At 42.5% G+C, this 22,962-nt stretch overlaps 1 protein-coding gene across 2 annotated transcripts; it reads left to right on the top strand.

The window, feature by feature from the left end:
- Window positions 1-1,178: 1,178 nt before the first annotated feature.
- epb41l4b (erythrocyte membrane protein band 4.1 like 4B) lies at window positions 1,179-21,563 on the top strand. 2 transcript variants are annotated; one of them, XM_084357751.1, is made up of 23 exons: window positions 1,179-2,089; window positions 5,986-6,090; window positions 6,173-6,215; window positions 6,598-6,676; window positions 6,955-6,999; window positions 8,334-8,386; window positions 9,682-9,802; window positions 10,456-10,543; window positions 10,628-10,716; window positions 11,874-11,943; window positions 12,028-12,197; window positions 13,579-13,688; window positions 14,301-14,334; window positions 14,599-14,632; window positions 14,755-14,858; window positions 17,578-17,717; window positions 18,500-18,618; window positions 18,707-18,820; window positions 18,912-18,967; window positions 19,051-19,203; window positions 19,399-19,519; window positions 19,699-19,832; window positions 20,484-21,563. In XM_084357751.1, the coding sequence occupies exons 1-23, from the start codon at window positions 1,802-1,804 to the stop codon at window positions 20,545-20,547; spliced, it is 2,334 nt and encodes a 777-aa protein (XP_084213877.1). In that variant the 5' UTR covers window positions 1,179-1,801; the 3' UTR covers window positions 20,548-21,563. The 2 variants fall into 2 exon arrangements, with proteins under 2 accessions (XP_084213877.1, XP_084213876.1); XM_084357750.1 differs by having other exon boundaries at window positions 11,874-12,197.
- Window positions 21,564-22,962: the final 1,399 nt, after the last annotated feature.

Here is a 22,962-nt window from a genome sequence, read left to right on the forward strand (position 1 = left end):
ACTCCAAACAGCAATAATGATTGGGCAGAAAGATTTTCTCAGAGAGTTAAAGGGTATCTCCACCAATTATACACATTAAAATGTGTTTACAGGTTTTGGCGTGTGCTACTGCCTACGTGAACAAAGAAGTATAAAGCCTTTTGTGGCTCCAGAGGAAGCTGCATGTAATCTGATAAATTGCCTCCAGTGATGTCACTCAGTGGCTAAGATGCATTGTGGGTAATGCAGGCACCAGGTTTTCGAAAAGCAGTCCGCTGCTCTTCACTGCTGTCCTTCAACATTGTTTGAGTCATTATGGACAGTTTTAAAACAAAATGATCAAAATCAATACAGAAAAACCAGATACTGCCTTTTTATTTCATTCTTCCTCTTAACAAAACCTGGCCTCCATTACCCACAATGCAATTTAGCTACTGAGTGACATCATGGTATCAGATTACATACAGCTTCTTCTGGAGCCACAAAAGGCTTTATGTTACTTTTTTCACATGTGTAGTATTACTCCTCAAGACCTGTTAACATGGAAAATTGGTGGAATTGCCCTTTAAGAAAATGGTTTCAGTTACGGGTTTTGGTGGCGACGTCACTAACGCTACTCTGTGTAGTCTTAATACTCACGTATTTTCACAGTCTTATAGTTCATTAGTTTTATGACAAACTGCGACTTTCTCAAGTTGAGAAATTATCTTTTGAATTGACAAACACCATGTGTGGTTCATGGCACAACTCAAACGGGATCAAAAGATAATTTGTCTCTCTCCGTTCACTGCCATACAAAGTTTTCCCAAAATAAAGTCTCATGAGGGAAACCGGAAGGGGCATGATTTAGTTTTTTGTTCATTTCGGCCTTTGTGGTGATTGTTTATACAGAAAATGAGATTGAATTGATGACTAAAAATATATTTATGATCATTTTAAAAGTGTGTCATGGGGTGTTTTGAGGGCGGCTCCTTCTCAGATCTCAGTGTGTCCTAAGTCCTGGGTACGGCCCTGTCACATAAATGATCACTCTACTGCTGAGGACCTCCTGGAAACCCTTTAACGACCCTTGTGGCACCTCGGACCCCACCTTGGGAACCACTATTAATCTACTATGATCCACTCCCTCTCCTGGCGGGCTCGTGACAGACAGGTGGCGCTGGTTCACCGACACTGACGGGTCGGCCAGTCGGGAGGAACAGAAGTTTGTTCTGCGCTGTGCTTTTACGCAGGCGCAGATCACTCTGTTTGTCCAGTTTCGCTGGTTGACTTTTACCTGTGAGGTAGACTACTTTCGGTTCGCCCGGTGGGAATAAGCGGCAACAAGCAGCGGGGGTCCGGTACCGGTCCAGAGGTGACCACACTTCCCTCCTCCCCGCCCCCCGGCCCCGTGTGACTCAGGGGCTCCCACTGCGGAGCGTCGGACGGGATTTCTCCGGGATTTCAGAGTCGGTGCGCAACAGCGAGCCAAGCAGAGCAGGAGGCAGGTGCACGGGAGAGGACAGGACAGGAGGAGGAGGAGGGCTGTGCGTGTTTCCGTGAGAGAGTCCTGTCGTCCACACCGGGCTGAATGATCGGTGGTCAACTGGTTGGTCGATCCGTGTCAGTTTCATTAGTATGCGGCTGGAGTCCCTCCGCTGCTGCCGACATCCAGCCTGAGGACTGATCGGCAGCCCTGAAGTCTCCTCCGTGCCTGCTAAGTGACTCCTCGCCCCGGGGAGGAGGCGGCGGCAGCAGAAGCAGGACCCCGGCTGCACCGGCTGTTGTGTGGAGCAGTTTTCACGGACGCAGCACGGACCTCCTCGCCTCGTGGATCGGGAAGATGATGGGCTTTCTGCGCCGGACGTTCAGCCGCCGCTCCCGGAGCCGCTTCCAGACGAGAGAGAGGGACGAACGGGACGGGAAAGGGGGAGGAGAGGGAGGGGGAGGAGGAGCAGGAGGGGTGAGCGGGAACCCCCTGCTCCTGGCCCATCAGCAGCAGGTCGTACATGCGCCCGCCGTGGTCACCGGGGGAGCGTCGGTCCACATCCCGGCGGCAGGGGCGGCGAAGACCACCATCACCTGCCGCGTCCTGCTGCTGGACGGCTCGGATGTCACTGTGGATCTGCCTGTGAGTGCACACAGCGGCTCTGTGTGTAAACAGTGTGTGTAAACAGAGTGCATGGCGCTGGACGAGGTGTAGCCCAGGTCAATGTATGCCAAAGTGCGGCCCGGGGACCCCGCAGGGACAACGTAGGGGTCCCTGGTGGCCCCCTGCAAAAATGAGAGACAGGGTTTAAATCTAATTCATCCAGTTCAGCCTGTAGTCAGTTTAGTTTCAACTTTTAAGATTAGAAATGTAAGAGGGATCTCTGAATCTGCTCTGAACACAGTCCTGGTTAGAGGAGATGTAAAAGTGAGTGTTTTTATCTTGTGGAAAAAATGATCAACAGGAGAGCTGCAGCCATTGATCGATGATAACTTATCAACGATTCAATTAATCGCCAACTATTCTGATGATCCAATAACTGGTTCGAGTCGTTTTCTCCAGCTTCTTAAATGTGAACATTTTCTGGTTTCTTTACTCCTCTGAATATCTTGTCCTGCCTCTCAGATGTGAGGATTTGCCACTTCTCTCTCTTCTTTAATCTCACTTTGAATGAAACACTTTTGAGTTTTGGACTGGTTCCCAACAAAATGAGCAGCTTGAAGACCTCCCCTTGGGATCTGAGACATCATTTTTGGCATTTCTTTACAATGTCTTTGCCATTTAATGAGTCTAGATTATTTTAATTATCAATCAATCTGCTGATCAGTTTCAGGCTTAATCCTTTAAGTGTTTAGTCTAAAAAGGGTCCCCCCCTCCAAAATGTTCCCTGAGCCCAAAGTGACGTCTTCAAATTGGCTATTTTTGTCCAACCAACAGACCAAAACCCCCAAACTCTTTATTTACTGTCATAAATGACAAAGAAAAGCAGCAAATTCTTACATTTAAGAAGCTGAAACCGACAATTTTGATCTAAAAATGACTAAAACCTATCCAAATAGTTGCTGATTAATTGTCTTTCAATCAGCTAATGGATTAATCGCGCCGCTCTAGTTGCATCTCGAGTTAAAATAGACAGCAAGATGTGTCCAGTTGAAGTTCGACACAGATAAGTTCCCGTTGACTGAAGTTCCCCTGCTTGTAGTATCATAGTGGCCTATATAGTATGAGTGTGTGTGAGTGTGTGAGCGTGTCTTTCTGTTCAGTGAGAGCTCCAGATGGTGTTATGATCAGCCAATTCATCACATTACTTCCCTATTCTGACTGCGGGAATATCTAACGAAGACAGACCTGAAGCTGCCCCCTCCTGTTTGCTCTTTTACAGCCTCTTCCTCACTTTCTCCTCCTCCTCTTCCTCTCCCTCGCTCCATTGGTCTATTTGCCTGTATCTGATCTTTCTCAAGCAATCTCCTCTCTAACCTCTGACTCCCTCCCCTCCTAATCTTCCTCTTACACTCCCTCTGTGGCCTGCTCCATCGCTCATCGTCTTCACATCCTTCACTTCTTCTGTTCTTCTTCTTCTTCTCTTCGTCCTCCTCTATTCCCTGACTCCCTGATCTGATTTACCACTCTGGGGACTCTATGTCACAGACGAGTGCTAGCAGTGTATGAGGGGTAGGTGGGATGATGAGCGAGAGCGTGGGCATTCGTGCGTAAGTGGCTTCTTGTAAGATGTTTTCATTCTGAAGGTTGCGTGTGTCACCGAAGCTGTTGCGTGCATGCGTCACCTCCTTAATGCTCGGCCGGTGTACAGTGGGTTACGAGGGTAGAGAGAGTGTTTTTCTTGTCCTGCAGGGAGATTACAGCAATATCACAAAGAAACAGCTTCTTCTGAGGTGTTACAGCTCCAACAATAAAACGTCACAGGGCTTGTCAAGCTGGAGGCTGAGTCACAGGTGTGCTGGGACAAGTTTGTACACGCCAGGTACGGTGAAACTCGTTTATTAGGGTGTCAGTTGAAGACAAAACACAAGGTAGAGCAGAAACGGTGAAATATTCACTCCAGTGTGGTGTGCGATTGTTGCCTCTGCATGTGTTCCCATGTGACAGAGGCCATGATTTCAATCAGCCTCTCTAAACATGCTGCAGAATGAGCAAGAGGCGTTCTGGTGATTTTTTTTTTTTTTCCTGCGCCTGTCCCCAATCCCTTAATACCACTGATTTCCTCACACATTCATACACTCACCAGGAAGTTTAGACTGGTTATCAGGATCCAAAGTACAAGGCTGTCATCTCTGCACACACCCACTGTGTGTTATGTGGGTCAGACAGGAGGGAGGTCATCGTACGGGGCGATGATGAGGCTCGTAAAACGCTTTAGAGGGGACAAACTGGCACTACAGCGGTTGTGCTTAAGTGTGTGCGCTCTTGGTTGTGTGTGTTGTTGACAAGAGTCTGAATAAGGGCCTTTCCCTCAGGGGCTTCTCATTTTGACCCAGATGCGCACGCACACACACACACACACACGCAAACACTTTCACATGCCTTATTAGTCATTTTGCTCTTGTAATACACACTCATGACTAAATTTCGCGGAAGTCTGGCACCACCCTGAGCAGTGAAACTCAGTTTAAAAGTGAATTTATCACCGGGAGATGAGACAGACGAGATGACAAATAAACCTGTGTCTGGGTGATATGGCCTTAAAGGATAAGTTCGCCCAAAATTGATGATTCAGTCATTGGGATACAAGGTGCATTAGTCCATATTTTGAAATCTCCTCTATAGCACTTCATAAATGTTATGACAGGACAACAAAAGCCAATAATACAGTATTTGGGACCAAACACCTGTTGATTCTTCCACAAAGCATTGATTCTTATCAAGTAGCAGAAATGTGGACTCAAGTCATCGTGACTTGGACTCATTGTGAGTTGAGTCCCTGTTTTGATGACTAGCAGGCTGACTTGACCGAAAGTAAATGACTTAGGACTCGACCTGAACTTGGAAGTCACAGACTCGAGACTTGACTTGAGACATGATGACTTGTGAAACTGTGTTTTCAGTCTGGTTGTCAGTATTTCACAGTCTAAAAGCAGTGGGGAAAGAATATTTTTTGAATGAGAAGAAATCAAGAAATAAATAAGCTTTTATAAAGCATTAATATTGTAAATATTAGAATTCTGAGTTTAAGCTTCTTCTCCAAAACTACATAATGCACCTTTAACTGAGGATGAGCTTGGACTTGACTTGACTTGCCCAAGAAAAAATGACTTTGGACTTGCTTGAGTCGCATGTCTGATAATTAATCATCAGTAATGTGGATGTCATGACTAATTGGGTAAAAACAAACATTAGAACAGTCTGCTAAGTTCAGAAAATGACATCACTCTACTGATATGCAGCCTTTAAAACCACGAAGAGACAGCACTTATCACGATATAACAATGTAAGACCATATACAGTGTAGTCTCATATCATTAAAGATATAATAAAATATGTTTCTCAGGGACTTGTCCTCCTCAATTTGAGTCAGATTCAATCACACACACACAGAAACAACCATATACGCTAATAAAGTAATTTTGCTTTTTATGGACACTCATGCCTAAATACCTTGAAAACCCATCAGTTTAAAAGCGTAATCTCTAATGAGAACCAGGGCTGCAACTAACAATTAGTTTCATGATTAACTGATTAATCGTTTAGTCCATAAAATATCAAAACGTTGTGAAAAATGACCCCAAAGTCCAGTCGACAGTCCAGAAACCAAAGAATCTTGATTTAATCATAAATGACAAAGAAAAGCAGCAAAACTTTACATTTAAGGAACTGGAACAAGCAAAAGTTTGACGTTTTTGCTTGAGGAATGGCAGAAACGATCAATGGATTATCAAAATATTTATATAATTGTTTGACTAATTAATTAATCAGCTGATCGTTGCAGCTCTAATGAGACAATCGGGTCTCTCAGCCTGAAGAGAAAACAAATAAACACACATGAGGCTGAGCTGAAAACACTTCTTGCTCTTCTTTTGCAGAGTAAATCCAGAGGCCAGGACCTTTTCGACCAGATCATGTATCACATAGATCTGGTTGAGACGGACTACTTTGGACTTCAGTTCATGGACACAGAACAAGTCTCAGTGAGTAACAAGCTCTTACTTATTTTCGCCGTGGGCCGCACACTGAGGTAACTCACCTCCTGATTCTTTTGATCTCTTGTAGCACTGGCTGGATATGTCGAAGTTTATCAAGAAACAGATCAGAGGTAAGTTCACCTGTTTTCTAATTAGGCCTGTGCAGTGTGTAGGAAAATGTGCAGTATGCGCATGTGGAGGCAGGTGAGTGGGGAGCAGGTGGCCATTATCCAATGTTGACATGCTGATTAGCGTGTGCATTAGGAGCCGTACCCTTGTTTGCTCTCCAGCTTGTAACGGGGGATGAATGGTATAAGAGGAGGGAGGAGAGGCTGATGTTGTCCTTTGAGTTGTAGTGCAGGAGCCTAAAACAAGGGCCAGGCTGACAGTGATGGATTAACATAAAGTGGTTTAAATCAATTATTCTTTTTGATTTGATTTGATTGAATACATTTTCAGTAAAGTACGACTTCATCCTGCTCCACCTCTTCCTGTCTTCTTTGTTTCCTCTAGACGGGTCTCCGTACAGACTCTTCTTCAGAGTGAAATTTTACTCTTCAGAGCCAAATAACCTGCGCGAGGAATTTACAAGGTAAAACTCTCGCACGCAAATCACACACACACACACTCACGAACACACACACATTAGCACACACAGTTCTCTCAGGAGCCCGGTGCGGAGGTCCAAAGGGGATGTGGGGCTAATTACTTTGCTGCTGTGGGCAGATTCAAATCAAGGCCAAACGGACAGAGACTTGTTAGAACAAATTATGTGTCAGAGATGAGGCAAAGTCTGCGATACATCAATTGATTTATGTTCTTGTTCAGCTCGAGCCTCTCACTCTGGCGTCTGTTTTTTCACCCTGACAGGTATCTGTTTGTGCTGCAGCTTCGACAGGATATTCTGTCTGGCAAGTAAGTTCCTCTTCTGCAAATGTGACCTAAACATTACAGTATAGAGACACAGATACACGTTTAAACAAACCGTCATTTTATATCCTACATATATGCAGTTTATAATTCAAATGTTTTGCAGAGATAATCTACTGTTAGATGTTTTTGGGGGATACATGTGAGGTTAGACGTGACGATTAAAACACATAAACATGAAGTACAAGCAATTGTTTATTGTAAAGTTGCAACTGATGTTTATAACACTTTCTAAATGTTTAATAAATACAGGCTAGTTACTGCATAAACATTATTTGGATGTTTATAGACCTTTAAAATTGCTTAATAAATGCTTTATAAAGCATTTCATTGTTTGTTAACAGTGAAATAACTATTAACTAAAGTTTTATTCACAAAAAATGTACCATGTATTAATGATGGTTATGATAAAGTTTTACCGAAAACTCGAAAAAGATGCACAAGATGCAGGAGTTTTGGCTTTGATGGTGAACAACTCTCAACTTTAAATTCCACAATAAAAGCCCCTCTGTGTCTTTTAAGATATTTTGACCTCATTAAGTAAAATTTAAAGGACTTCATTTGTTAAAACAATTTCTGAGAAGTCTTGTAAAAGTCAGTACTCAAATAGAGTTTTGCAAATAAATGTACATAAACTCTGTGGTTCGTTCGTGTTAAAGACAGTAAAAGGGTTTATTTAAAGACAATGTCCTTGAATCTGCATCCCCAATCTGACCTCATCTTAACTGGAACAGAAGAAAACATTCATCTTAAAATACATTCCTCTCGTCACCAAAGTCCAAAACATGAATCATATTCAGGTGATTTCCCTTTACAGTGCAGACGTCTGGATCTCAGTTGTAGCATTAAACCTACAAACACACACACACACACACACACACCTGTTGGAGCGTACATACAGGTGACCTACACCAGAGTTTCGGGGACTTCTGAGCAGCGGCGCCTGTTTCTTACACACAAACACAAACCTGCGTGCACAAACACACACACTCTGAGGGCGTGTTGCCCCTCTCCCTCCTCCTGCCTCTATCTGGGCCACGGATCCCCAGAGTACAGCTCTATTATAAAGCTCAAGATCAGGAACAGCAGAGGGCTGCTTATTTTAGGAAAAGGGTTGCTCCTCTCCTCCTTGACATGCACACACACACACACACACACACACACACACACACACACACACACACACTGTAGGGCACTCAAACACTTTTATGTCCTTCCAACACATGATAACACACACACATCACACCATGTGATGGTCTTATAAGTGTGTGTGAATGCACTCTCACTACAAACAGCTGCGTGTTTTTCTTTCTTCTCAGATTGAAATGTCCGTATGATGTCTCAGTAGAGCTGGCGGCATATTGTTTACAAAGTAAGTAAACCTCTCATACTCACTTATATCCTGTTACATGTTGAGTTAAGTTAAAGAGTTTTCACTTCACTCCTAACGGACCAGAGTTCAGCATGTTTTAGCTGTAGCTGCAAATTATGTCTCATTCACTTTACGTCTAGTGTTTTCCAGTTTAACCTTTAAGAAAGATTTTTGGAAAAACTAGAAAACCAGAAAAAAACAAGTTTGCCTTTCTCCTGAATGCTGTTGTACAATGTAGGGGTAGACCGATTATTGGCCTGATTCATTATCGGGGTTGATATTCAGCATTATCAGTATCTGTTGTTTCTGTTTATGATAAAATAAACTAATTTAAAAATGTGCTGCTTTGGCTCTGATGCAGCATCCTCTCTAAGTCTGTAGTCACCACTCTGTGGTTTCACTCAATGTCCCGCCCACAACAATATATCTGATCGGTAACATGTCACAATTAATAGCCTATAAACACTGCAGTAACTAGTAACTCAATTTATCAAATAAATACCTAAAGTACCTAAAAACTGCACTTGAGTTCATTCCATCACAGGTTGTGCTAAAAATTGTAATGTATACTGAAGATGGGCAATGTACAATATGTAAATATACAGAATCAGTACAGACATACAGTATTAATACAAATATACAGTATCAGTGCCATATACTGTTTAATGAAAATACACTTGCAGATTTTAAAACTGAAACAAGTCGCAAGTCAAGTACACATATTAACCATAACTAGTTGCTTATTAGCATTCATATCAGTTTCAGATTGGCTCGTTAATGATCCTGAGTATTATTTACTCAGTCTGCACCTTATAAGCTGGTAGTAACTTATGATCTGTGTCATCCGAAAATCAAACTTAGAGGACAAGCCACAAGCTCAGATGGTTGTTGAATGTGGCGGTTCCCTGCAGTTTTCTGTCTGTAATTAGATGTTAAGTCACATTCTGTAGTGCAGTGTGAACATGCAGGGATTTGAAGCTTTAAAGAGCGACTATGTGACCTTTGCTGAACAGCCATAAGTTACAATTATGGGATGATGATAATTGGTATATCATGGTGTAACTGCAGTGCAAGAAGGGAAGATACTGTCAAGTTGCACAGCAATTATATATCTATTGTTTGCTATCATTAGCCACCATAAGCAGCAAAACCACAGAGTGTGTTGCAAAGAGACATTTTGGTTTGTTTCACCATAAAGACCTTGGCTGCTGATACACAGCACATCTTGTAGACTTTTGGCTTCTCCGTCTGCTGCTCTCCTACATCTGTGTTTCCACATTTCTCATCACATCCAGGTGAACTGGGAGACTGCGATCCCCTGGAGCACTCTCCTGAGCTGGTGTCTGAGTTTCGTTTCAGTCCCAAACAGAGCGAGGCCATGGAGGCAGACATCTTCGGCAGGTGGTTGGAGCTCAGGTGAGTGTAAAGTTCACCATGAAGTCAAAGAAAATGGGACTTTTTCAAACACTGTGCACTAGTTGCCACAATACTCACCTTATTGTGAGGCGTCCTGTGGCCGGTGATTTGACCTGAGCACATTTATATCCTCATTGTTGTGAAACAACTGGGGCAAGAAAAGCAGAGCACCGAGCAGGGAAGGAAGTCATCCTGCTGCTGCCTTTCAGCGCCAGCGTTTCCAGTGACCAGGGCGTCTACATTTCACACTCCCTCTTTTCTCTCCTCCTCCTCTGCCTTGGCCTCGCTCTCACTGGCCTGTATTGAGGATTAAGAGATTAATCCCTGGAGGGTCTTGATTGATTCCGAGCAGTGTTTAACCCAGCCGCGGTCTGATTGCTCCCATCTCGGATTAGATTACACACACATATGCTGCGCCTCACCGAGCCGCCTGAGCCACACAAGGACGAACCCACTCCGAGTTCACTGCCACTCAAACACACCAAGACTGAGTCAGGGACGCAACAAGAAGGTTACTCACAGAATATCTCCCTGAGAGCTAACACCAATTACCAGTTGAGGTCGTAAAGTGTCATTACCGATTTCTGAGGTGACGGAGGGAGTGATGTTTTTGTTGTGAAAACTCACCATGGTGTCTTCTTTATAATTCTCAGGGGAAAGAGTCCGTCTCAAGCCGAGATTTCTTTTCTCAACAAATGCAAGTGGCTGGAACTTTACGGAGTAGATATGCACTTTGTCAAGGTGTGTGAGTGTGTTTGATTATCATAAAAGTCACTATGTCACAGGTGAGTCCGGGAACTAACCGTGTGTGTGTTGTGTCTTCAGGGCAGAGATGGAGGAGAATATGCACTCGGTCTCACTCCTACTGGCATCTTAGTGTTTGAAGGCTCCAACAAAATTGGCCTCTTCTTTTGGTGAGGACATTGAACATATCGCTAGTCCAGTGGTTCAGCACAGTGGGTGCTGTGGCACCCTGAGGAGACTTGAGGACGTGCCTAGGGGTGCCATGAATCGTCTATTTCATTTTATTTTGTACATTTTTGTATCTTTTCACCACATTAAAGCATTTTGATGTTAGGCTTCAAACTCATCACATTTTAATAGAAATTTTAAGGTTTTTTTGTCTTATACAACCAGGATTATTCAACAAAATGGTATAATTATATAAAGGGATAGTTAAAGATGCAATACGTAATAATTTTTGTTTAAAACATTCATATGTTACTAAAATTATTAGCAGAGTGTGAATAAACAGACATCAAAGACGTCAAAGACGTCTATGTACTGTGTTGAAGAGATGTTTGCTGAAGTTAGCATGCTAAGCACCGGGCCTGAAAAAATTCTTACGTATTGCACCTTTAGACAAATCTTAAAAGTCGAATTATTTATAAGACAAGTTTTTCTCTAATTAAACCGTTTGAAAATATGCTCAGTAGTCATAGTAACATAGCATAGCGACATGCTTTCTGGCTCCTAACTTGAAGCAGTAAACATTTTAATCATCAAAGGTGAATTCCTGTATTTTTAAGCCTGGTCCCATATTTACATGTTTCACTGTGTAAATGATTCATATTCACCAAAAGTGTTGGAATCGGTCCAGTTGATCTCCTCAGCTGGCAGCCACAACACAGCTGCAATAGCTTCAGTGTAATCCTTTGGGGCAACTCCCGACTGTCAAAGTAACGTCCATTAAAAGTGCTTGTTTTTGCCACTGACAGGCTGAAGTTGTGACTCTAAGAGTCTGACAACATTACAGAAGCAATTCCTACGGAGATAGACCTTTTTATTTAAGGGGAAGATTTGTTCAAGGAGAAGTCTGCCCCAAAGGATTACATTGCAGGTGTTGCAGACATGTGGTGACTATCAGCTGAGGAGATCTACTGGACTGATTCAAAACATTTGGGGAATCTGAATCATTTACACACCAAAACATGTAAATATATCGGCACAGTATCTGAATTTCCCTTGAATAAAAAAAAAAGGTCTACTGTATTTAAGTTGATCAATGTATATTGATGTTGTTCTGACCAAAATAACACTAGTTGGTTTGTGTGCTCGGTGTGTTATTCAGGCCCAAAATCACTCGGCTGGACTTCAAAAAGAGTCGACTCACGCTGGTCGTGGTGGAGGACGATGATCAGGTTCGTTTCCCTGCATGCAAACAAGCACATGCACACACAGTCAGACACACAGGGTGTGTGCTAACAGTGTTTGATTGTTTCCAGGGCCGGGAGCAGGAGCACACGTTTGTGTTCCAGCTGGCCAGCTCCAAGAGCTGCAAACACCTGTGGAAGTGTGCCGTGGAGAGCCACTCCTTCTTCCGGCTACGTCAACCAACCACGGGCAAGGCCAGCCAGAGCGACTTCACACGACTCGGGTCCCGCTTCAGATTCAGGTAGAGCACAGAGACGGGCTCACCTGTGAACTGTAGCACTGACAGAATGATGCAGCATATGGGGAATATAGTGTGTCACATTAAACAGAGGCTTTGTATCTATGGTTACAGTGTGTCTATGGTTACATGGATCTGTTCCTATGGTGACTGACACATCCCCTTTATATTGTTTGTTTTCTCCTCACTGTGATAATCAGAGATGGTCAGAGCCAGTTCTCACACTTGAAGGGCACTTCCTGTCATTTGTTGGAGCAGCTGAAGTGTGTTTTACTTCGGTGTCTGTGTATTGAAAACTCAAGTTACAAGTGGTGGAAGTAAATTTAATCCAGTACAATTAACACACAAATGTCACTGATTTTGAACCTTGTGTTGCCAGCCAGTTTTAATTTCACCAGAGGAGTATGCTTTAAATATTTTAGAAAGAGTATATAAACAAGTGTGAAATTTCAAGTAATATAGATTTAAATCCTTTTGATATTTATATCTGCCAAGGAGGTTATGTTTTTGCCCGTGTCCGTTTGTCGGTTTGTTAGTAGGATTACACAAAAACCACTGAAGAGATTTCCATGAAACTTGGATGGAGGATGGGTCTCAGTCCAGAGTAGACCCCATGCACTTTTGATGTGGATCCAGATAAAGGGACAGATCCGGGATTTTATTTTATATCTACCAATTAGAGCACATGTTCAGCAAAGATGATATAAATGAACGAATCAGTGAGCCCTGTACATAAAAATAACTAAATAAATATAGATGTATGTACAGAATCCAAGATCACACAAAACAAAGTTTTTGTTCGTTCCCTGCTGTATTAAGGTATAGCAACTATTTCATCCAATAATAGGTAAATGTATCCATAAAACGTTTCAGGGAGAAAGTCGACCTTTCCATGCCACAAATCTCATTTACTATCCCTATCCACTCTGATCTTGTTGGCAGTTCTTTAATCATCCATTTCCTGGTAATGGCTTTTTTACTGGCCGCGAGCAGTATTTGAAGAAGGTGTTTCTCACGTCGGCTGAGTTTGGTTGGAATCTTACCTAAATATATTGAACTGAAGTCGTGATTGATCTCTGAGCCAAATATTCATTGTATCACTGCTACTGCTCCCAGCCAATAAGGCCAAATTGCAGCACAGTCCCAAAAGATGTGGAAGTGATCAGCCAAGGACTGGTGTTACTGTAATTTACCTTGATTCCTGTCTCAAACTATGCCGTGTTGAATCCTTGAATTGTAAGGAATTGGGCCTGGAAACTCATTTAAAATTCCTTAATTTGATATTGAAGAAGGTGAGGGGACCCTGCCAGGAATGAATAAAAAAAAAAAAGCTTTTTAAACGATATAATACTGTTTTCCCTCTTCTGTGTGTTCTACGTCGCAGTGGTAAGACTGAGTATCAGGCCACCCATGGAGGCAGACTGAGGAGAGCAAGCACATTCGAGCGTAGGCCGAGCAAGAGATACCCCTCCCGCACACAGTCACTGGGCAAAGGTGAGACTTATCAGCACATACAGTACAAACCTTGATGACTAACAGCTCCTATTGAATCTGTTACTGGCCTGCACTCATTAACATGAAGGTCGCAGAGAGTCTGTTTTTCAGAATCACTATTGAATGTGTTATTTTTCAACAGAAAAGTTGTAAAATTGCCAGCAGTAGCAAAGTGTTTGACGTATTGAATGAAACAGAAACTCAACAAGTTAAAAAAAAACCTGTAAAAGAGCTGAGGTTCTTTTTCAAGCAAGTGCTCCAGATTTCTTAAGACGGCTTATTACCCTTAAGTGTCACCTTTGTCAAAAGCACATGCAGTCCTCTTTACTCCTCCGTATACCCTCTGCACACAAGCCGCTATCTCTCCGTAATCTATTATGCATGAATCATCAAGGGCAGACTGATTTTATTTCAAGGCTGTCAGTACTGACGTCCACGCACCTTTTATTTACTGGATGTTTTGTCATTCAGCCCTGCGATAGAAAAACGAATGAGGATTGAAGTGTTGGTGGGATCTCAGAGTAATAACATGTATGCAGAGACTGAGAAACAGATAAGATGACAAACTGTCCTATTTTCTGCTCTAACTGACATCATGTCTCACTCTGTCAGCTGCCATTTCTCCCGCCAAGCCGCAACATATCAGGTAAAACACACACAAATATACACACACGTTCACATTCAAATTACCGCACTTGTGAGGACTTTCTGTTTATTATGCTCTTTCATTATCCTCTAAACTCGACCTTAATCCACATAATGGCCTGGATAATCTGAACTAAAATAGCCTTTTGTAAAAGCTAAATAGTCGTCAATTTGTTGTTGTTGTTTGTTGTTTTTCCTTCTTCAAAAGATGTTTTCTTTTTTTTTTTATAATCTTCTATCAGTGATTATTGTCATTCTTTTCCAGCTCTCGAGCCAGCCCTGATCCCAGCCTACATCCAGTGAGTGACCTCAGATAACCCACTTTCGTGCACGCACACATATGCAGCAGCCACTGATCTGGCTTCGCTCTAGTGACAACATTTAATTTCAGCGTCTCTTCAATCCCTCTCCTTCCCTCCAGTACCAGCACAATATTCCTATTGGTCACGAGCCGTGGCACCCGCCTCACCCGGCTCTCACGCCCCCGGTCTACCTGCAGCCCTCCGGACACACACCATCACACAGGTAAGACGACGGGGAGGACACAGGAGGCAGAGATGCTCAAGGACGTTATGATGCAGTCTTAGCGGGTCCTTGAGTTTCTATTTTTAGACAAAGTCACTCGTGACGCTCTCTGTTCGGTACGCCACGTTGTCTCTTTCTCATCACACATCACGTCACTCATAAACCTCATATGTGTCTTGTCTACCTCCATGCTCGTGTGTGTGTCTGTGTGTGTGTGTGTGTGTGTGTGTGTGTGTGTGTGTGTATGTGTGTGTGACCCTTCATCTCCACCCTCATGTTCAGGCCGTCTGTCGAGGCTGCGAGTCCCACGTCCAGCCAACCCCCCGCCCCGGAGCGAACCAGCGGCACCTTCCCAGGATCCATCAGTGTGGTTTACAGGGACAAGGTCATGACTGCACTTTGACCTCTGTTTGACCCTGGGAATCTGTTTCAAACCCAGACTCTAAACATTAAGACTTACATTGACTGGTGTCCCAAAGAGAATTTCTGTTGATGGATTCATCCTCACCCCCGCCGTCATCATCTGTTTGTCGCATCCCTTCATGTGTTTCAGTGTGCACCTTCATGAAAAATCCCAAAAAAAGGACAAAGGACATAATCAGAAAGAGGTTTTCAAACTGACTGTCATCGCCTCTTCGAGGGGGGCTTGGGGAAGTTCAAGGGCTTCAAGGCATGAGGCAAAGATACTGCGTGAGGTTAAACGGACAGGTGCATACTGGTTTTATACAAACACTAACAATAAGTTAGATATTGTGGTTCGGCGATCAACGTGGTCAACACCCTGCCAACAGAGGCAGTCGAGCTTCTTTTGAACCCCTAATTGCTGCAATTTGTGTCAAAAATCACACTCCTTATCTGGATCATAACTCAGTCAAATCTGAATACACAGATGGGATGCATATATCTGTAGTTGTGGTGTGCCTCACATGTTCAGAGGATATCAATATGTGTTTTGTCGATTGCTTGTAAACCTCTATAAATCCGCTTAGAATTTGCAGAAGAAAGACGCTCTTTATGACTTTATAACTGCAAGAATCATCACTTTTTTAAGTTTTCTTGAGTATCAAACTAATCCATAAACTTTTAATGGTTCTAATTTGCCTTAATGTAAACAAATATAGCCTTTATCATTTAGGTCAGACGTTTTCAAACTGATTGTTTGAACGCCTACCCAGGGGGGCTCAGGAGAGTGGAAGACGTAGAAGAACTAAAATAGTGTTAGGTGAAAGGGACAGGTGCTTATTGGTGTTAGAGGATATTAATTATTGTGGTTTGGCCTGGTTGTTTTGGCCCGCCTATCAACGTGGTCAACACCCAGCTGACAGGCGTAGATCAGTTACTTTAAAACAGCCAAGAAATCACATCAACACAGACATGATACGGATATCTTTAGATTCAGTGAGCGCTATGCTTTCCAGGGATATCATTGTGTGCATTGTCCATCGCTTGTTAACCAAAATGAATCTGCGTAGAAATTGCAGAAGATAGATGCTCCTTACATCTGCAGAACTTCCCTAAGAATCATCACATTTTTAAGTTTTCTTGAGTATCAAACTAATCCAGTGATACTTGTTTGTACATCAGTGGGTACTTTGCAAACAAGAACTGCTAATTGTTAATTCGGCAAACTTTTAATGGTTTTTAATTTGCCCAAATGTAAACAAATTTAGTCTTTAATGCTCATGTTGTCGCCATCAGCTAACTCACTGACTCTACGATGACATTATACTTCCTGTTTTCAGACCAAATTAATGGAAGTGTAGTCAGAGTATGATTATTCTGGATTATCTTCCAAGTCAAATTAATATAAATGTTAACAATAGGAGCAACAAAATACATTAGAATTAGCTTTTTTCCAGTATATATATTTTTGCATTAGTGAATGTGAACTCAGAATGTACCATCAACTTTGTTCTTATTACACTGACGCTGTCCTCTGTCCCTTCACATCCAGATATACCGTGTCAGACTGATATGGACTAAAAGATAACACTAGATTGCAAAACAATAAACATAGGGACGGGTTTAATATCTTTGTGCCTTGTTTTTCTTGTGGACATTTTTTATGTAATCATGGTTGTTTTAACCCCTCAGTCATCTCATCTACATGTATCTTTGTGCCTTAGAAGTCTTGCGACAGCTAATTTATCCAAAACACTTTAATTTGAGTGCAATTAAGTGATGATGAGTGCTAAATGAGGTGGAAGGGGTTGATTTAAGCACGTGTTTAATGCTGGTTTAGGGATTAAGCTGCTTTAAAATGTATATTTTGTAGATTTTCAGTGTGAAATAGGAGCATGAACTAGAATCCTGCTTGTGTGGTGTTGTGCTTTCAAAGAGAGATTTTTGAATAAGCTTTACTTTGTTATAGCGGGTTATGGATTTGCTAAATCAACCAGCTGTTTACAGAAAATGTGCCCATTGTTTGTCTGCCATAGTATGTCGCCTTTTACTCTGTAAAACTTACTTGAATCACATGATGCCTGTAGGGACGATGCCATTTCCTTTTCAAATAAACAAAATGTTCATAATTGCAAAAGTCTGTCGTTCATAACTGGGTAACTAAGCGTTCCTGTTATCGTCATAAACTGTCTTTTTCTCCATAGATTGAAGGGTTTTGTGATGAATATGCTTGAAGCTGGAATGATCCGAAGTTAACAATGATGATAAGTGGCGTTTAAATGGGTGAATTTGTTTTGATTACACCTGTCGTCTTCAGCTTCCCTCTCAGTGGTCCCGCCTCAGACCATCAGTTCAGCATCGAGGAGAATGAGACTTCCTACTCCGGCAAGATTCACCACCATCACCGTCGCCACACGCACAGCCAGGACACGCTCTGCCACACGCACACCAAGAACAGTGAGTACTCTCAGCCCGAGGAAGAGCTGTCCAAACAGTGTCTGTCTGCAAATCTGTGACACGTCTAGACTCCACACTGATGCTCTTTTCATGTTCGTCGCTGCATGTTGATCAGCTCATCCAAATCACACACACAAAACATACTTTACCACTGAAAGGACAGATTCACCACAGGGAATGTGTTTGAAAATGTATTCCAGTGTTTATTCAAAACAAATATGAGGCTTCAGTCATGTGAATTAGATAAGTAAAGTCAGTATTTGTGTTTCTCAGGACTGCTGCAGAGGAATTTATTATAGCTGCAATTATAGCAAATATTATATGTTAAACTAGTCAACCTTGGCAGAAATTACAGTGTACCATCAAATGAATAGGCAAGCAATGAAAACATAGTACTTAAAGCAGATGTGAATGTATGGATATTACAATGTACAGAACTTTTGGGCTACTACACTTTATAATCTTAGTCCAGTTCACCCCAGTTTCAGGCTTTGTTGATCATTACCGGCATTTTGTTTCAAAACCTCTATGAAGCTCCCCCAGATATTATTATATTATATTATACAAACACATCAATTGTAATTGATTGCCTGTAAGAGACACAAGTCTAACAGTGCACGGTCACTCTTTTTAATAATAGAGTCACTTGGATAAATGGATGGATGGTCATAAGCTATTCCCCAATGAGTCTGTTCCCACTAAGGTGTCCATAAAATAGCATGTTTCTACAAAAACAAATGCAGCCTACAGTGTATTTTCTCATTGAACTTTATGTGTATTAGAACGGAGAGCTCCTCACTGCCCTGCCGATGAGCTGGACATCTCTCAGTCCCTGCTCAAGGCTCTGGAGTCGGAAAGCGATTCTCCGCCGTGGCCCTCGCTGCACGTCAACATGGACAAGGTCAGACCCACTCCCTGCATGCTGTCGTCCAATTCTGCTCACAGTGAGATCTTTTCCAAAGTAACTTTCCCACCTGCTTCTTTGACAGGGAGAGGAGAAGCAGCTGTCTGAGAAGTCTCTGCACCCCCCTGCCTCTCCGGTGATGCTCCCTGACCATCTCAAGTGTAACATCCTCAAGGCCCAGATGGAGGCGGCTTTCAGGGTGAGTACCACAGTTCACTTACACATACTGTAAGCCTTGTGTGCTGTACAGTGTCACTAACAGCAGTGTCCTCCTCTCCTTCATGCTGTAGAAGGAAACTTCAACAATACCTAGAGTGAAGAACTCAAATGAGACCCTCAATGACAGGCCAGTGCCCTCATCCTATCTGCACATCTTTCTACACATGTGTACTCATCACTAACTCTTCATGTGATGACTCTGGTCTTCAGGTATCAGAGCTCATCCCAAGACTCGGCTGCATCAAGTCTCACAGCAGACAAGACGCCACATCGGCAAGACCGCAGCCTGACGCCGGAGAGGCCGCAGTCTAGTGCCAGCACAAGCACCACCCGCAGAAAACGACTGGTCAGACAGTTCAGCTTGTGAGTACACATCACCTTTGATTACTGGCGAAGGACGGTGCGACAAGAGGGAAATTGCATTCTGGAAATAAGTACTTCACAGAGTACTTGAAGCAAAAGCAATGCTATCTCTGCTCCAGATGAAATTACATTTTGTTCAGAGCAGTCTGCAGGTCGTGTTAGTCACTCAGCCTTTCTCAATTTATTGCTCGTCAGTAACCACGAAGATGAAGATAATCTTCCAGAAGCTCTTGCGGCCATTTCCTCCCAGAGTACAGGAAAGTCAGGATCGACCAGCTCATTGGACAAACAGATACAGCCGTCCATTTACCCACAGGTAACGCACACACTCGCACGCACACAAATGCACACACACACACACACACACACACGGACAGACAGACACTTTAAAAGCCATTAAGAATGTTTGTGTAAGGCAATTAATTCAGCCTCTCAGCATTATCTGTGAGTAAACAGAGGGATATCTATGTCTGTATACATTCATGTGTATTCCAGGTGGATAATATGCCAGCACTGGAGCTGGGTAGTCCATGCTGTCCCTCTCCTTCGCCTTCTCCCCATCTCTCCCCCTCTTACTACTGTAGCTCCATTCCTCACCTGGTCCCTTACCTCGCTGCCCATAACGACAGGTAACACACCTCAGTTCTCCATGTTCTCAAGGGCATGTTTATATTTGCTTCAACGTTCCTCCAGTGATCTGATAACTTGAATTTTGGTACAATCTTCAGAATAAACTCTGGACAGTGACACTCTGCTGCCTCTAAATGGATTGTTTGGACATTACTAGCCTACAACGTTTTCCTGTTTCCTGTTACCGACAAATCAATTTTGATGCTCCAGCATTTAAGTAAACTAATTTGTAATACCACATAATTATGACAGTGGCTAAATGTAATCATAATTGGGAAAAAGTAACAAGAGATAAACTGCTAAGAGCTAACTAGCCTAGCTCAGCAGTGTAGCAGTAGCAGCCCTCTGGAATCCATGTGATTTGATGTGGTTAGCCATGTTTAAATCATATATTTAGTCAATAACTTCAACTGGATAAGCCTAATCTTCGAAAGACATATTTTGTTTGTATCCAATCACGATGTGCAGTATCGTGCAGTATCCAGATGTTAAGGCTTTATTTACGATCTGTGACAATGATTATTAATAAGAGTTTTTTTCAGCCATATCGCTCTTGCAAAGGGGTTACATAAAGAAAAATGAACTGAAAGCTGGCAGAATTACACCTTTAAACTTCATACAACATGTGTTTTGTCTTTCTGTGTGTGTAGTGGAGAGGAGATGAGGATGGACAGAGAGAAGATACTGAGAGCTCTCCTTATGACTGAGCTCTGAGACCGTGACCCTGGGCCCCTGTGACATCTCCGCCAGGTGCAGCAGACTTTGCAGTTAGTGAGGAAAGTGGAAGCAGAAGACCCAAAGTCACTGGCTGCAATCAACATTTGTATATGTGCATAATACATTCAGCCGCTATAAATATATATTTGCAAAAAGGCAATTGTTATATTTGCTTAACTGTTATTTTAGGACGGTTCTTTATATTCATCAAACTAAAAATGTAAAAACTGTAAGTGAAATTGAACACAATGGAGTCACTGACACACAAGCTACAGATGTGACCGGTGCTGCCTGCATGATAAATATGTTACATGATGTAATATTTATCTGATTTGCGTTGGGGTTATGTTCTTATGTCACTGTGTCCATGTTGATGCCTAAACTGTGTTTTGGACTGCGACTGTTAAAGCTTTAATTTGTACACTTTAAAAATCTCAAGCTGAGGTGAAGGTCAACTCACTCTCCAGTCAGTTTGTTCAAAATGTAAATAGACATTGTAATGAATATGCTGACAAACGAGCAGGCATTGTAAATGCTTACTTCCATATTTATATAATGTCAGATACCCGTTTTGACACGGCAAAACATTTGCTGCATTTGTGATTGGAGAAACTTCCTGAAACGAGGGAAGTGAAAGTGAATCCTGATTTGTTGTAGACCTGTGCAGCTGCAGTCTTGATCTGCCCACTACGGGGAGACAAATCTGCAGTCACAGCTCCTGTGGCAGCTGAACACATTGATCCTGAGTCGTCATGAGGTACAGATCATGGATCACTTTGCTATTTTTTACACGCAGTCTCAGTCTTCATCACAGCCCAAATGCAAAACAGATCTCAGAGGTCATATTGTTGGACTTCAGCTATTGTTTATGCATAACCCTGCTGCTAAACAACTTCAGTCCTTGTTTTGTCACAACCACATCTGAGGCAGCGTATTACATGCTGCAGTACTGTATGTGTTGCTGTGTTGTTCCTGCCCTTGGTTGGATCTTAATAAAGGCCACATCATCAGTTTGACATCTCTTTAGCAGCATCTTTGATGTGTGTGCACCAACACAGGAATGTGGCTCAGCCTCGCCCTGCGTGCCTGCTTGGTGCGTGAGGGTAGGCCTCTCCCACCCTGTGCGGGAATGTTGTTACTAAGATTATTGCTGATTTATCTGCCTCTACACACCTATCAGGTGCAGTACGGTGAGTCAGTCTGTAATTGCACCTCTGTTGTGTCTTCCAGTGAATCGCTGAGCGTTTGATAATTCATTTGCATGGTAAGGTGCAGCAGAAAGGCTGTGGTATGACTTGAGGAATGTTTGTATCGGAAAGAAATAATGTGGAGATTGACAGAAGTGATAATGTGGGTGAGTCAATAAACAAAACAACAAATTAAGCTTAACCCACCAGCACGATGTGGTATGCTTTAAGGGGCTGTGTGAAAATTATTAGAGGTGGGAGAAGGGCTGCACCTGGTGTCCCCCTGGGGTTATTTCTCAGGTTGGGGTCAACTAGTGAAACAGTAACTCCTCCCTTCCTTTTGGGAATATAATACACTGGTATCAAATATCAATATATTTATTAAAACATGCAGGTGATCTTAACATAATCCCCTGACAGTTTGATTTACCAGAGTCACTACTTCTCCTCCTCCTGGCGTAAACTTCAGTAAACTTAATTTACACAGATCCCGAAGATTTGAGAGAGAAATAGTTGTCGGCAATGTAATGAGATCAGATGTGGGCAGAGCAGATAATTATGGTGTGGTTACGCAATATTATGAATGCTAATATTACAGTTTACAGTATGCTGATCACACCTATTACACAATGAACATTAAGTATAGGCTTCTCTATCAGGTCCTGGGGTAAAATTTTGTCATGTCACTCCGAACTAAGTTCAGTCAGTTTCAATTGCAGGTGCCGATAGAGAGCGAAGCATTCGTTTTTGTGTTTGTTGATGTTTCTTGGTGAAGAAGTTATGCTTTTACAAAGTGAAGTCTCCAGTGTAAATGACACCTATGTTGTGTGCAAACTGTAATTGTAAAACTAAACAAACATTTAACGAGGCTAAAAGTCATACTTATGTCAGGGTTTGCAATTCAAATGCAAAGAAACACTTCTTGACAATGCATGAAACAACAATGTGTAATCACACAACATTTTGCCCACAATAGATTAAGTATCTTTCCTACTAAATTCTGCCAATAAAGTATTTTGAGCCTTGTTACGAGATACTAATGGTGTTGCTATGCTGGTTTAGACAGTGTCTTCTGTGAGTGGGAGAAAGAGTGAGTGTGTTTAAAAGGGATCAGGTTGGGTGGGGTGCACAAGATTGTATTACACAATGCCAAATCTGCCCTGAGGGGGTCTGACATGGTTTTGTGTGCCTTCCTTCTCTCTTCCCCCTTCCTGCACTCTCTATT

The sequence above is a fragment of the Pagrus pagrus genome, assembly GCF_965226575.1.
Source record: "Pagrus pagrus genome assembly, chromosome: 7".
NCBI lineage: Eukaryota > Metazoa > Chordata > Actinopteri > Spariformes > Sparidae > Pagrus > Pagrus pagrus.